The 14,036-nt window shown below is 42.1% G+C and overlaps 1 protein-coding gene across 4 annotated transcripts in view; it reads right to left on the bottom strand.

Annotated features, from left to right (window-relative positions):
- Positions 1–5,846, bottom strand: part of LOC133109887 (calsyntenin-1) — a 35,640-nt gene extending 29,794 nt beyond the window's left edge. For 2 of the 4 annotated variants that reach the window (XM_061219617.1, XM_061219619.1), the window contains exons 1-2: positions 5,796–5,846; positions 5,630–5,720 (exon numbers count right to left, since the gene is read on the bottom strand). In XM_061219617.1, the coding sequence (XP_061075601.1) occupies positions 5,630–5,720; positions 5,796–5,813 (109 nt within the window). In that variant the 5' untranslated portion in view covers positions 5,814–5,846. The remainder of the gene's footprint in view (positions 1–5,629; positions 5,721–5,795) is intronic. The other 2 variants (XM_061219620.1, XM_061219618.1) reach the window with 2 other exon arrangements.
- Between the last annotated feature and the right edge of the window lie 8,190 nt (positions 5,847–14,036).

Here is a 14,036-nt window from a genome sequence, read left to right as displayed (position 1 = left end):
CGACTACTTTTAAGCTTGTTTCCCTTTGCTGCTTTAATGGTCTCTCTTATCAGAGAACTAGTAGTCTCACAAGTGAGACAGCGCTTCAAGTGCGGGTTCAAGGCCCCATAATGGATGGACCAACCACATGATGGACCTACCACCAACTTGCGATCAAATCACTTTGATGGTTTAAACCAATGATTGACGGTCAATGGATTCACCCACCATGGGTTTCATGAAGTCCATCTCTGGTATTGGATAGTTTAGTGTAGGGTGGGGAAAGAATAAGGTGAGAATTATAATAACAGGGACAACAACAAACAATCTACCGCTGCTTTAACCTCAACCCAAGTCACTTGCGTGCTCTTGCACGTGCAGCTATTGACTCGTGTGAGTACTGTATATTGACTGTCTGGCTTGTACTGTTTGCACAGTCTTCACCTGAGAAGATAACATGCACCTATTCACAGGCAGTTGCTCACGTTGTGCAAACAGAGCTGAGTAAGCAAGCTGCAAGCCCACGCAAGAGCGACACCATTTCAGTCAAATGTGAAAGGAGCCGAATGACTGAAGAGCTGCAAGGCAAATGCTTGAGAAAAGACTCAATTGAAAGCTGAAGGCTTTCATGCTTGATTGTGTTGATCTGACTCCATTTTCGTTATCCTCAAGTTCAATATGAATAAAATTAAACAAATATTTCTCCCAGTAATTTTACAAGGTGAGGGTAATAAGTGGGTTTGGGTCAGTGAGTGACTTGAGGGTAATGTACTGCCATGGACGATAAATAAATGAACAACATACCTTACTGCCTGTCCCCAAATCTTGATAGAATTAGATGTTCTGCTTTCAAAACAAATGCTACAGATATATAATTACCGGCATCAATCAAGGGTGCCGAGAAATCAGACCATGATTCAGACCATGGCTACCGTGAGGTCATTAGCAGACTGTGGTCATAGGCAACAGCGGTGGATAAACTGGCTAACTTCACCAGGGGTGTGCTTTGGCTTGCGTTCCTCAGGTTACCAGTGAAACCACTTTCTGCTAACTACGTGCCAGTTTCCCACAGGCTCCCAGTTACCATTAGCGTGAGTAACAACAATATGAAGAGGGTGAGTCTGAAGTGTATGGCTGAGAATAGGCACTCTGCCTAGAGACAAAGCTTAAAATGAGTAATCACGCACAATGCCGCTTAACAGAACTGAATGAAAGGAGACGACCATGGGAAAGCTCAGTCAGTTCAGACATATAGAAAAGGACTCATGGTTTGCGATTAAAACCATAGCAATAAAAACAAAAAAACGGAACAAAACAACTGCTGACTGATAATCAATGTAACCTTCAATTCAAAGGTGAACACTGCTGTTGTTCCGGTCTGACAAACATTGGGCGCCATTTTGGAATATATGGTGCAGTTTTGTGAAGCACTGAACTTACAAAAACATCATTAACCACACATTAACAATATCGTTATATACAAAATAATACATTATTAATGAGATTGGATTGCCATATTGAGAAATATGCAGACGTGGTTAAAATCTTTGCTGTAGTGACAAAACAGCAATCACGCCAGTGCACACCATGAACAGAATTAGTGAACACCAAACCCTCAGGACTTTATACTGCCAACAGAAAACTTCAAGTTTACCTCAGTAAACATATCAGTGTTGTCTTGAAGCCTATGTTCGCAATGAGGTGTTAAGATCCTGTGTTCTGCATTGCATACGGTAATGGGCTGCATGTGTGCCACATTGCTTGCATGCTCAGACCTGGTAGAGCCAAGCACAGCATTTTGCTGGGAGGCTGGGAGAGTAAGGTGTCAATCATGGCACTTGTGCCAAACCATTCTACTGATTTCTCTCAGTTCTCCTTCAATACAGTACAAAGACTGGTTGAAACCAAAGGAACTTTAAAAAGAAAGCTTTAAATAATCTGTATACAAAATACAGTATGAGCAGATACTACATTTTTAAAACCCATTCTTCCCTGTATAGGAGGCAATGAATTATGAAGGTATTGAAGACGGACATCCGACACAACTGACACAACTGAATAATTCATAGCCAGCACAAACTAAGCCTGCTGCTTCCCAGGACCGCATGCAGAGGGAAAGGCTTCTTCAGCTGTGGCACAGGATAGATTCCAACCAAAAAAATCTCTGCTTCAATCTCACACATTCTCTGTATATCACATCAACCACTAGTGCTAATTATAATGCAGCTGATCCAAATGTGTCACATGCTGTGCAAAAAAAAGATCCTGTTTTTTCCACTGGTCTGTCTTATCTAAAGAAAATCAAAGCAAAATGGCAGATACTGTATGATTACAAACTTAAATATAACTTACATCGTTAATCAGCTCTAAAACAGACCTGAATATTCCAGAAACATGAGAACATACATTCTGACTGAATATGTCACTTGTAGTTCCCTTCAGATGCATGTAAATGAACTGCAGAGGGTCTAACAGGCACACCTTACAGGCATAACACTTATACAGATACAGTTTAGCTCAACATAAAGGTACAAATATTATACATTGGAAAGGAAAACTGAAGTAGCATCATCATGAGACCAAATACCTTTGAGAAAAGTAACATCAAACTATGCAAGGTGATGGAATATTCGAATCAGTGTCAATACAGAAAGAAGAAAAAGCCTCAAGATATTAGAATTGCCTCAACTGAATGAAACAGTCCTTTCATATTTCAAGCAGACTAAAGTCATGAGAGAGGGAAAAACAATAATGCATTAAGGCTGACCCCTTGCTCCAACCTTGTGCTAAACCACATTTACTAGAAAATGTATCATTTTGTCGGGGCAGAGTGTGCCACATAGGCATTCAGAGTAAAATGAAATTTGGCCATTGTAAGCTCTTTGTTTCCTAATAATGGGAAATGTCCATTCAAAACACACCTGTTCATATCTGCAAACAACCTTGAGAACAAAAAGGAAAATGTAGATAAATTCTTCCTTGCCTTCCAGGGTAGTAATGAACAGTATTCAACTACAAGCAGTCATGATGAAGATGACACACCTGGTGAATAGGCTATATAAATGCATGGTGAAATCACAGTGCATTAATACACGGTAACCTTTACCTTTCATTGATGTAGCTAGAATAATCCCTCTCATCACTCCCTATCCTTCAAACTTCACAAGTCCATGTGCAAAAACAGCAAAGCATATAATGAGAAAAGCACCAAAGGTCAAGCAGGCTCAAAGCACTTTTAACGGCTTATTATTTCAGTGACATACAAAAACATATTTAGAAAAGGATATTTCCAGAATAGGTTAGTGCAATTACGTAGCAAACACAAGTCTTGGGAAATGGGTAGTATTGCTCATGTGTGCAGCAATAATACCTGCAATTTTGTCATTTCTGTGAAAGAAACACAACTATATGCCTAAACTGGAAAGCCTGTTTAAGCGACAGTGACATAGTCATCGTAGTTACACTGCATTGCGAGTAGCTTTTAATACAACATGCACAATCTTGACATATAATTTTGCAGTATTATTATGCTATGTAAAATATGAAAAACTACAGTAACCCAGTTAATTCAGTTCTTTCCATATAGTAAACAAGTCCAAGCATTTTTTGCCGGTTTGAGTAATTTTTTTTTCTAAAGATAATGTACTGTATGTTGAAAAGCAATATTGTTGTCAATAAAACATTTTTAAAGGCGTCTTTCCCCCCCAATTAACATGGAGTAAACCCACTATTTACTGGCAGCAGGTTATTTGCAGTGAGAGGGACAGCACCACCATGTCAGGGAACAGCATTTGTATGACCATTTGGAAACATCATTCCTGTAACATTCTGGAAGTGATTCCCCAATTGAGTCATGTTCATCTGCTGCCCTGGCCCTCAGAGGAAGACTCTCAGTATTTAATTTTGTGTTAAAGGTTTGTGGCATACTGTGTGAAATGTAGGGCCCACACATTAAAACATCAGGCAAACGCCCTTTAACTAATTTTGGTTGCGTTATTGAAAAGATGCATAGAAAATGCCCTCTGGGTGATGCTTTAAAACGATCATGCCCAGCTGTGTTCCTAACAAGTCATCATTCGTGTCAGAATTCAGCAATATCACCATACTTGCAAACAATAATTTAAAAAGCATTAAGGATTGTTTGATATAACTCAGTAGGCCTATATAGTTGACAACATTAAGGTAATTTTCCACATCCTTTTGTGTTCACCTACGTACCTAGCTTGAATATTAGACCTATTTGATTGATGTTTGAGAAATAATTCCTGCATAAAGCCGCGTTAGCACGAGCAAACGTACACGGGATTCGAGAAAATTGATTCCCAGTTTCCCTTCACCCAAGCAATACAAAAGGTCAAACGAACTACGTGCGCTTTTTAACAACGGCTTTAGAAACGCATATATTAGTATTTATATGCGCTGGGTTAATACCGTTTGATTCACTGTGCAAACCGAAAAATCACAAAAGACTATTATTAACAACTTTTTGATGGCAGAGAGCGGGGCCAGGGTGTCGGTCAGTTGTTGAAGCAATTGCATTGCACCGATGTTCACCTACGGACCTAGCTAAATAATGATCCCAGTCAAACTGCCAAATCTCCAAATTACAGAGCTTTGCACAGCAGGAGTTAGCCTCGAAATTGAGTTATTTCACCGATATCTGGCCGGAATAGGCAGTTTATTCCAACGTCAAGGTAACGTTAGCCAATATAAAATGCAATATGCATTTATTCATTTTTACACTGAAACGAAAATGAAATGTAAATCTCTAATACTGCCCCTTTATAAAATATTTCAAGTTGGTTATATTTGCATTGTCTCACATATCTGGCGCATTCATTTTAAATTCCTCTCCAAGCAGCCGAACGTGAGAGGATCTGCAATGCGTATCTTATAGGCTACCCCCATGCAGCCTACCCGCAAACAACGACAGAACATTGGTTATGTTAGCCGACACAGCAATGCTCAAACAGTCACAGTTGATAACAAATGCATTGGGTTATACATATCGTGGCCAACAGATATTGCGTATTTTAAATGAAGGCGGTGGGGGTTATTACGTGTGTTTAAATGCTGTCAGGACATTATGAAATTATCTTCGTCAGTGCAGACTACGCAGGCACTGAAGTGGCAGGTGCTCGAAGGCATTTGAATGATTTGATATAATTTGGCTCCAGTGTGAAACAGTGTGCCATAAGTTCATTCCTTATTAGTACAAAAAAAGCTTGTACATTTTATGAAAAGGGAGAGAATGCAAATCGCCTTGTAAGCCAAAATGCAAGCGTAGGGCCAGTTGCAAAATAGATCATTATGAATGTACTTATTTTAATGGGTGGTTAAAAATGCAAAGAAAACTGAATAATGACTGATAAACATTGTGGATATTATACAAGATTAAAGTACGGTGTAACTTTCTACCATCGAATCACTGTTTTGAAGCTATATTTACATATTTTCTCTGAGGCTGGATGAGCTCGCGCAGCATCCCCAAATAAATCACCACAGAGGTAAATATAGCCAATCTGTTTTTGAGCCAGCTAGGCCAGCTAGACAACACTATTTACCAGTCAATATGAAATCCGCATTTTCAATGACATTTAAAATTATATCGATAAAGACACATCACAGATATCCTTGCTTTCTGACATACCTTTAGCTGCCTCCACCACACATATTATTCCAAGGACCAACCCCATTATAGATGAGGGTGGTTTGTATCTTCGACAATACATGCCGTTTTTCTACAGAAAAACAAAAACTTAGAATCGAGTTATTTATTCTGATGGATACAAATGTATTGCCTGACTGAACCGTACAAAACAATCCGGGCGCATACGGTCGGTCTGTAAGATGGCTGCCACCGCCGCTTCGCTATCCCCTTCAATCCACACTATAGCAGTTTCGCAGCTGCATCTCCGACGGGAGTGATGACTATGACGTCAAGGATGTTATTGTGGGAGTGTTGGATGCCTGCTGCTAAGCACAGGACGACAGAGCGCATAAATTGCCGTGGTAAGGGCGAGGGACGGGCGTTTTGCATGTGCTACAAGCGGTTGTCTCCCGCCTCGCTTCCATGTCAATTCAACAAGCATACGTGAAGGAATCTCCTTCTCCATCATGAGCGAAGTAAACTAAATACAAGCACATACAGTAACCTTGGATTGCCAGACTGTTCAGCCAGCCATTACCAACAATTTCCTTTTTTTAATGACATCCACCATTATCCAATCTGTCACACATGAATGCAGCAGTTTAATCATGTGTCCATATAGCAAGTCACAATTTCTGCTTTGATTTTTAAATGCGGGGAATTAAAGGGGCTTAATACGGATTGTCTCTCAGTTGTATTTATGAACATGTGTACAGACCCAATCATAATCATTAGTAATCCTACATGTAAATGAGGTTTTGCTCTTGGGAGTAGTTTGCATCTCACTACTGTGGACGTTCACGCAATATGACAATATGCAGAACTTAATTTGTGGCCAGATCTTTACATTACATTACATTAATGGCATTTGGCAGACGCTCTTATCCAGAGCGACGTACAACAAAGTGCATACCCTTAACCAGGGATAAGTGCGCTGAAAGACCCTAGAGAGAAGTACAATTTCAACTGCTTCCAGTACAACAAAGAGTCAGATCTCTTGAGAATACATATTTAAATAACTGAAAAGTGAATATTCACTTTTATTTTTAAAATATATTTGCAAATGAATCCAGAAGGTCCTCAGGTTTCAATAAGGATGGAAAAAACCTTGGTTCAGTCAAAGTAAAGACATTGATTAATGCAGTCTGTGTCTCTCAGCCTCAAGAACAACAGTGATTGAGTTTTCATTTATTCCCCAGTGCACTGACCCAAAATACTGAACATAACCAAGAGAGCCACAACACTTAATACCACCAGGAGCTAACCATTCTCTTGCCCTTATAAACGCCATTAGACTAAATGTTCCCTGATGTCACAACATTCAAACTGCCAAAAAAAATTCAGATTCACAAAGTAATGAAAAAAAGCTTCTTTCCACAAATTAAGAAGCAACAGATTTTCTTGCATCCATTTTCAGAGGCTAATTCAGATGTTATATTTTCATTATTTTCAGTTATTTCTTGTCCCCCTACATCCATTCACACAATCCACCCCACCCTATCCCTAACACATACCCCTTGAGAGTAAACTAATAGCTGACTCATAATCGTGATCAGGCAAGAAATGCAATGTCTCTTCCTCACTGAGTTACTGTCATGCATAACAGAGCAGGGCATCAGTGTGTGAAAGTGCAATAAATGGATGGGTCTGAACAACAGAGCCTATCTTTGGCTAGGAACAGAAGCTGAGCACAATGAGCATTTGTTTTTCCTTGGCAAGATATGAACTTGCTGGGAGAAAGTGATGAGGAACAGAATGGCTATTGTGAGGGCTTTCTGGGACAGGAGGAGGGCCCAATCTGCTGGAATGGACATGGGTGGCCAGGGCAGAAGCTGATGAGGTGCCTTGAGCACTGTATTATTTTCTTTAGGGGGACACAGAGAGCCTCGAAGATCATCCATCTGTTGACACACTGAAGCAGGAGGAGGAGTGCCTGCAAGAGTGTGACATTCCTCTACTACTAATTTTTCACGCACAGATGTGCTTTGCTGGACCTGTCCGCAGCCGCTCGTGCTGTCTCCAGTCACATGCCCTGAAATGTCCTGGGGGGTTAGTCTGGAAGCGTCTGATGGCATTCAGGAGAGGGGTGGGCCACCCTCACTTCTTGCACAGACAGGCAGTGCCATACTCAGAATCTTGGCACGCAGGTTTGACATTTCAGCGAACAAGACGTCTCAGCAGGAAACATGGTGAGCAACAAAGGTGCTGGTTAACATCAGACAGGGAATAACGAAACTGGAGTATTTCTTGTATCAAAGCCTCCTGCGATAATAAAACGGCGCTTCTTTATGGCGATGATATTCTCTTTTATGGTCCCCCGCAGTGCAGAAGTGTATCTCCGCTCCTGCCCACCATCTGTGCCTGCCGTGATCAGGGATCAATCAGAAATGATGCTCCAGAAAGCAGGCATAGCCCTGCCCGGCCCCTCAAGACATACCCCTTCAATGGCTATCACATGGCTGCATCGGCCTGCATTGAATTAGTAAATGAATTCATTAAAAGCACAGTGTATATTTTGCTCATTATTGTCTGAGCCCAAAGGCACATGATTATGTGAAGTTATTAGATGTGATTTAATTAATATGATTTGATTAGTGTATGATGAAGTGCCGGAAAAATAAAACAATTACAATATTTATGATTATGGTATTCTCCATTATTTAAAATATGCCTAGAAGACATCCTCAGTTTGGAAGATTATTTTAAAAATCTAACCAGAGTTATAATTTTCACAGGAAAATTTGAACGAGATATCAGAGTTCTGGAGCTTTACAAAGCCACTACTAGAGACAGATGCAAATGTTGGCTGGACATTATGAAGAAATTTATTTTTTTATGATTCATTTTTCAAGGTCATTTTTCCTATTAATCTGTTTGGTCAGTTCATTTATTAATTTATTTATCAGAAAAACACAATATTTTAATAGTTTGTGTTTATGTTATCTGTGATTGCTATCTAATGGGTTTAATAATTAGCTTACTTGTAGAAGTTAAATAAAGTATCACACATATGAGCAATTTATCCATCATCTAAAATGTAAACTGAGGAAATATTGATTTACGTAGGCCTTTGAAAAATACAACAAAACACCAACAAAAGCACCTGCTGCAAAGAAAATATAGTTATTTTTTATGACAGAGACTGAGTTTGTTGCAGGTAAGTGGATGTCTGTGAATACAAGAAGATAAGCAACATATTCTGTGTTAATCTCCACTGCATTAATAGCATGGATGTATTATATGAATAAGTGGGGGCATCATCCCCTTTCTGTTTCCCGGTTGTCAGTTTGGGTTCTTGGTTGGGCCTGATTAAATGGGTCAGATCATTTCATGTGTTCCAGTCACCACTTACATTACAGTCAAAGCCACTTGGGCATGCACAGCCCCAGTTTTAATGAAGAAGAAAACATGCAATGGGCTTTCCTTTTCTCAAAGAACAACCCAAGGGACCTTGGGAAGCAATCATTTTCTTATTGTGCTTTCCAGGCTATTTTGTATGATCGGTTCACTGTGGGTGAAGGATAATTTATTATGTTTTCTTCAGAGAACATGGCAACAGAGAGTGATTCCATCATTTCTAGGAGCTAGGTTTTGCTGCAGACTACAGCTGTATGAATCACCCTCTCTCACCAAGTAGGTCTGCTCCTGTTCACTGTGACCTAATCAGTTCTAAATGTCAAAAATTTCCGCATAGTTTTGTGCACGTACAAAAATACATCAACAAATCTTTTTTTTTTTGTTCAGGGCAAAGCCAGGCAAAAAGGTTTGTCATAAAGTGTGGGTATTACTGGTCAAGGTTGGCTGACCGTTATTTGTAGCCTTCCTCAAGCCAATCCACACCTGCATCTAATGAGCTCCAGAACTGTAACAAGTCTGACCGTAACAACCACTGGTCAACTGCATTTTGGAGGTGGTCCAAATCGAGGCTGAAACCTATAACAGGAAGGGAATTCAGAGATCATATCACAAAGCTGGAGCTATGAGCCACAGACTGTATAATCTCATTAGGAAAATGTCCTAATCGGAGGGATGGAAACGGTTATCCCTTCATCAAAGTCATTCACCTCATCTGGGCTCATACTGTTTTCTCATTAGAGGGGTTTATGGGACAGCAAAACTGATAAAGTTTTTAATTAATTATAGAGACACTTCCTAGCATCTAACCCTGCAGGTGTTACATACCATATCTTTTGATTTATAGGTGCTCTGGTGTATTGTCGATTGCTCTTAAGCTTTCTACTCTATTCAAATGTGACAGAATGTATCAAAAGTGCTGGAAATATCGCTGAGCTGCATAAACATTTTCTGCCATATTTTACAGTACATTGTTATTATTATTATTGCTGTTGTCAACAATATTTGTGAAGGAAACAAGGAAAAACTAATAAAATTCAATCAAAAAACAGAAATGTAGGGGTTTCATATCAGATAGAATAGATTAAAACATTACATTATTGGCATTTGGCATTTAACAAAACATCCAACTGATGCTTGCGACTCTATGAGAGACATATGGACACTGTTGTTGGGAATGTCAAAATCACCTTCCGAGAGGTATCAACAGAGATCTGAGACCAGCTCATATAAGACTCACTCCACCATTCCATACAATGTTTCATTTTGATTGTGATCCAGGACCAGTTAGAAAGGAAAGCTATATAGTACCTCCACTTTTTTCCATCTTTCCATCCTCCATCTTTTCAGGGACCAAGGAGATGATAAAGATCTGTGCACCCTGATGGGAATGCTGTGATGAAGAAAAGATAGAACAGAACAGATGGTTGATCTGGAAACAGTGATCTGGATTTCCCACTTTGACTGTCCTTTGACCAACTCGACCAACCCTGACCCGTCCACTTGTGAACATTCTCATTGAACACAATGGAGAAAAACGTTCCAAAAAACTGCTGAAAGGATGCTGTTAATTAAGCTGCCGAAAGAAATATAATGGAGGTCATCTGAGAAGCATGCATACCACACTCTATATAGGTTCTGTTTGTGTAGACATACCTTATTTTAGAACATGTTACATCACTTTGCTCTTTTGGCCCCTTGGATCCCCATCTCGGGGGTCAGAGGATTAACACATTGTTGTGGACCCTTTTCTGGCCGCCATATGGAGAAGACATTGCTCTGACAGGGGACCTGTGACAGAGGGATTCCATTTCTACAGTCCTCTTTTAAAGACCTTGACCAGAAACCCTGATTGAGTGTCACCCTGACCCCCTGCCACAAGACATGCAGTGCTGTGGTGCTTTGAACCCTCTCTGCCACGGTCCTGGAATTAGCATTTGCTTTCCCCCAAATCCCATGAGCGAGGGGAGTCCCCATAACTGCTGTCACCCTATAGCATCGCTCGTTTGCTTTCATTGTGCCCCTGGGACTCAGAATGAGGCTCACTTCTTCACAGATCCCAGAGGATGGACCTCAGGGGCAGCTGATTTTACAGCTCAGTACGCCTGATGAGAGACCAAATACAATCAGACAGGGCTCTCCCTTACTCTGCTTCACACACACCCACACACACACACACACACTGTGTGACACCCACACACATGCACACACACCCTGTGTCACACACACACACACGCACACACACTGTGTGACACCCACACATGCACACACACCCTGTGTCACATGCACATGCACGCACACACACACACACACACACTGTGTGACACCCACACACGCACGCACACACACCCTGTGTCACACACCCACACACGCACACACACCCTGTGTCACCTGCACATGCACGCACACACACACACACACACACACACTGTGTGACACCCACACACGCACACACACACACCCTGTGTCACACACACAAACACACACACGCACACACATCCTGTGTCACACGCACACGCACACACACACACTGTGCCACACATACAAACGCACACACACACATGCATGCACACACACACGCACACACACATACATTTACCTTTAAATTCACACATGCACATTCCCACACACTCATACGTAGATGCACATAAGCAAACAGTAATACTAATTCTGTGTTTTGACAAACAGTGCAAACAATGAAAAATATGCTGGTATGCAGGGGGTGGGATGAGTGTGACAGTGGGAATTAATGCAGACAAACGAGGGCTCAAACCTGAATCTCAAACGCCACAGGCTGTGGCAGTCTCTCAGCGGATATTCAGCACCGCAGAAGAAGTCTGGGCATCACTTTGTTAGTGGTCTGCCACTGAGCTTGTCTGTTGGAACGGGTGGAGAACACAGAGGAGCCCAGCTATCACCATCCACTCATCTCTACAAGCACAATAGCAATCAAGACATACTGTGCATTTTTTCACCCCATATCACCCCTGTCACCCTGTCACCTTGCGCTCTCTTGACCCTGCAACCCCACCTCAGGCTGATGTTATTTCTGGCCCCTGTAAACCTGCAGTGTCAGCACCGTAACCGCGGGGATCGGGGGAATGTGGATGATAGGTCTTGTGAAGTCTGTGGAGGGATGGTGGGGTGGTGGGATTGCAGCACTGCAGCAATATTATCACACAACAGTATGGCATGTCCTGTGTGAGCACATTCATGTTGCGCTTGTATCTTCATCCTGATGTTCGCTTTCTTAAAACTTTGTAACTGTTGCCTTGTAAAGTTTTTTAATTGTAATGTGATTGTACATTTATAGACCCAGTGACATTGTTGAATGTACACTGTATCCAGAAATGTAATAGCTGTAGCTGTATTCTGTAGCTTTATATAGTATTGAACTGAATTTACTTTATAGTACCAGTTGGGGGGTACTGGTTTCACTCCTTAGACCAAGGTGTTTAACTTGAGGGATGCAACTGGCAATTACTGAAGCCACCAATGACCATTTCCCTGATGAATTATGTATGAATTATGAATTTTGAGACATATTGTATCAGATAGTCATTTACGGTCAGTCCAGGGTGCACAGGAATACTTGCCTTCTCTCAGAAACCCCATTGGTCACAGCCAGGGTCTCAAATTGGCCCAGGCTTATTTGAGCTCACAGGGTGAGGTTGTAAAATAAGCAGCTTCTGAAAATACAGACTCGTAGTGGGTCCTGTTTCACGAGTTACCCAAGCACAGGACAGAAAAAAAGAGCTGGGATAGATTAGGATGTTCCAGAAAAGGATAACTGGGGGGGCAGCTGCCCCCTAATTTTAACCAGAGTGGCAGAGGACATGGACACAGTTTAAAAAGATTGGCTGCGGACACTATGCTTTCCAGCTCTCATGCTGGCAGCAATCTCCCCGACAACAGGCACCTGGCAACAGCAGAATGAGCCTCACGCCTTTAAAGATGAATAAATAAATAAACAAACGCAGCCACACACCTTTGTACCCCGCGCTGCTATAGGACTGCTCTATCCCAGTGAATGTAGTAACCATGGCAACACAGCTTCAACCTGCAGAGAGTTAAAGGGGAAAAGTTGAAGTGGGAGAGAAGTTTTTTTTATTTCTAATTCTGCACCAACCTTCACCTGCCCAACGCTGCCTGACCGTCCTCCTCCCTCACCATCACTGTGACAAACGTCTGTGACGTGCTGTAGCTCACGGTTCCACCCCTCCTCTGTGAAGCCACTCCCCAGAGAACAGCGATATCAGTGCACTTCACTCGCACGTCCTGACTCTCCCTCGGCCGCTGATTGCTTCACAGAGGAGATCTAGAAGTGAGGGAGAGGCTAGGGCCCACCATCTGCTCCCTGGAGAGGTCACGTGACTTAGAGGGGCAGCTGCTCGTGTCTACAAGTCCGGCTGATCCCCGGACAAAAAGCGCGGCGGCGCTTTTGTTATCTTCGCTGCCTCAGTGGTGTGACATGCTTCATTTGTTTATTTACATATTTATTTGTCGCCATTTTCCTGGATAAGTCATCAACATAATATCATAGGTTTCTCCGAATATCCTTTTTGTAACCTGGGAGCGAATGGTTTACCACCTTCTCCTCGCAGCTCTGATCCGACCTTCAGAGCGGCAGAATGAAACTCCATCACCCGCAGACACCAGACGAGGTGCGGCCGCAGCCCGGGAGGGAGCTGTGGACCAGTCTGCGTTCCTCCCCCAGGGGAGCGACCGCCCTGCTCCGAGGCCCAAATTAGAAGCGAGGCCCTGTCTTTGCAAGACGGATTAGAAGATTGAGATGACTTAGCCATCATAGGTTAAAGGCTCTAAACAAATCCAATTAAGTTGAGCAGTTTGGGGCTGCACCAGTGTGTTATGGGACGGTGGGAAGTTTGCATTGTTCGCTCCGTGACTGTAGCTCGGGTCAGAGAACCGGCTGACACCGGTCAAAGGAACAGCGGGCGTCTGTGTGCCGGCAGAGGCACTGGTTTGATGGATGTCCTGCCAGGTCACACCGAGATTTAGCTGAGTCATTCAGAGCATTCAAAAAAATAATTAA

The sequence above is a fragment of the Conger conger genome, chromosome 14 (assembly GCF_963514075.1).
Source record: "Conger conger chromosome 14, fConCon1.1, whole genome shotgun sequence".
In the NCBI taxonomy this organism is placed as follows: Eukaryota; Metazoa; Chordata; class Actinopteri; order Anguilliformes; family Congridae; genus Conger; species Conger conger.
The sequence above is the reverse complement of the archived record's forward strand: the minus strand, read 5'-3'. Positions and strand labels throughout refer to the sequence as shown.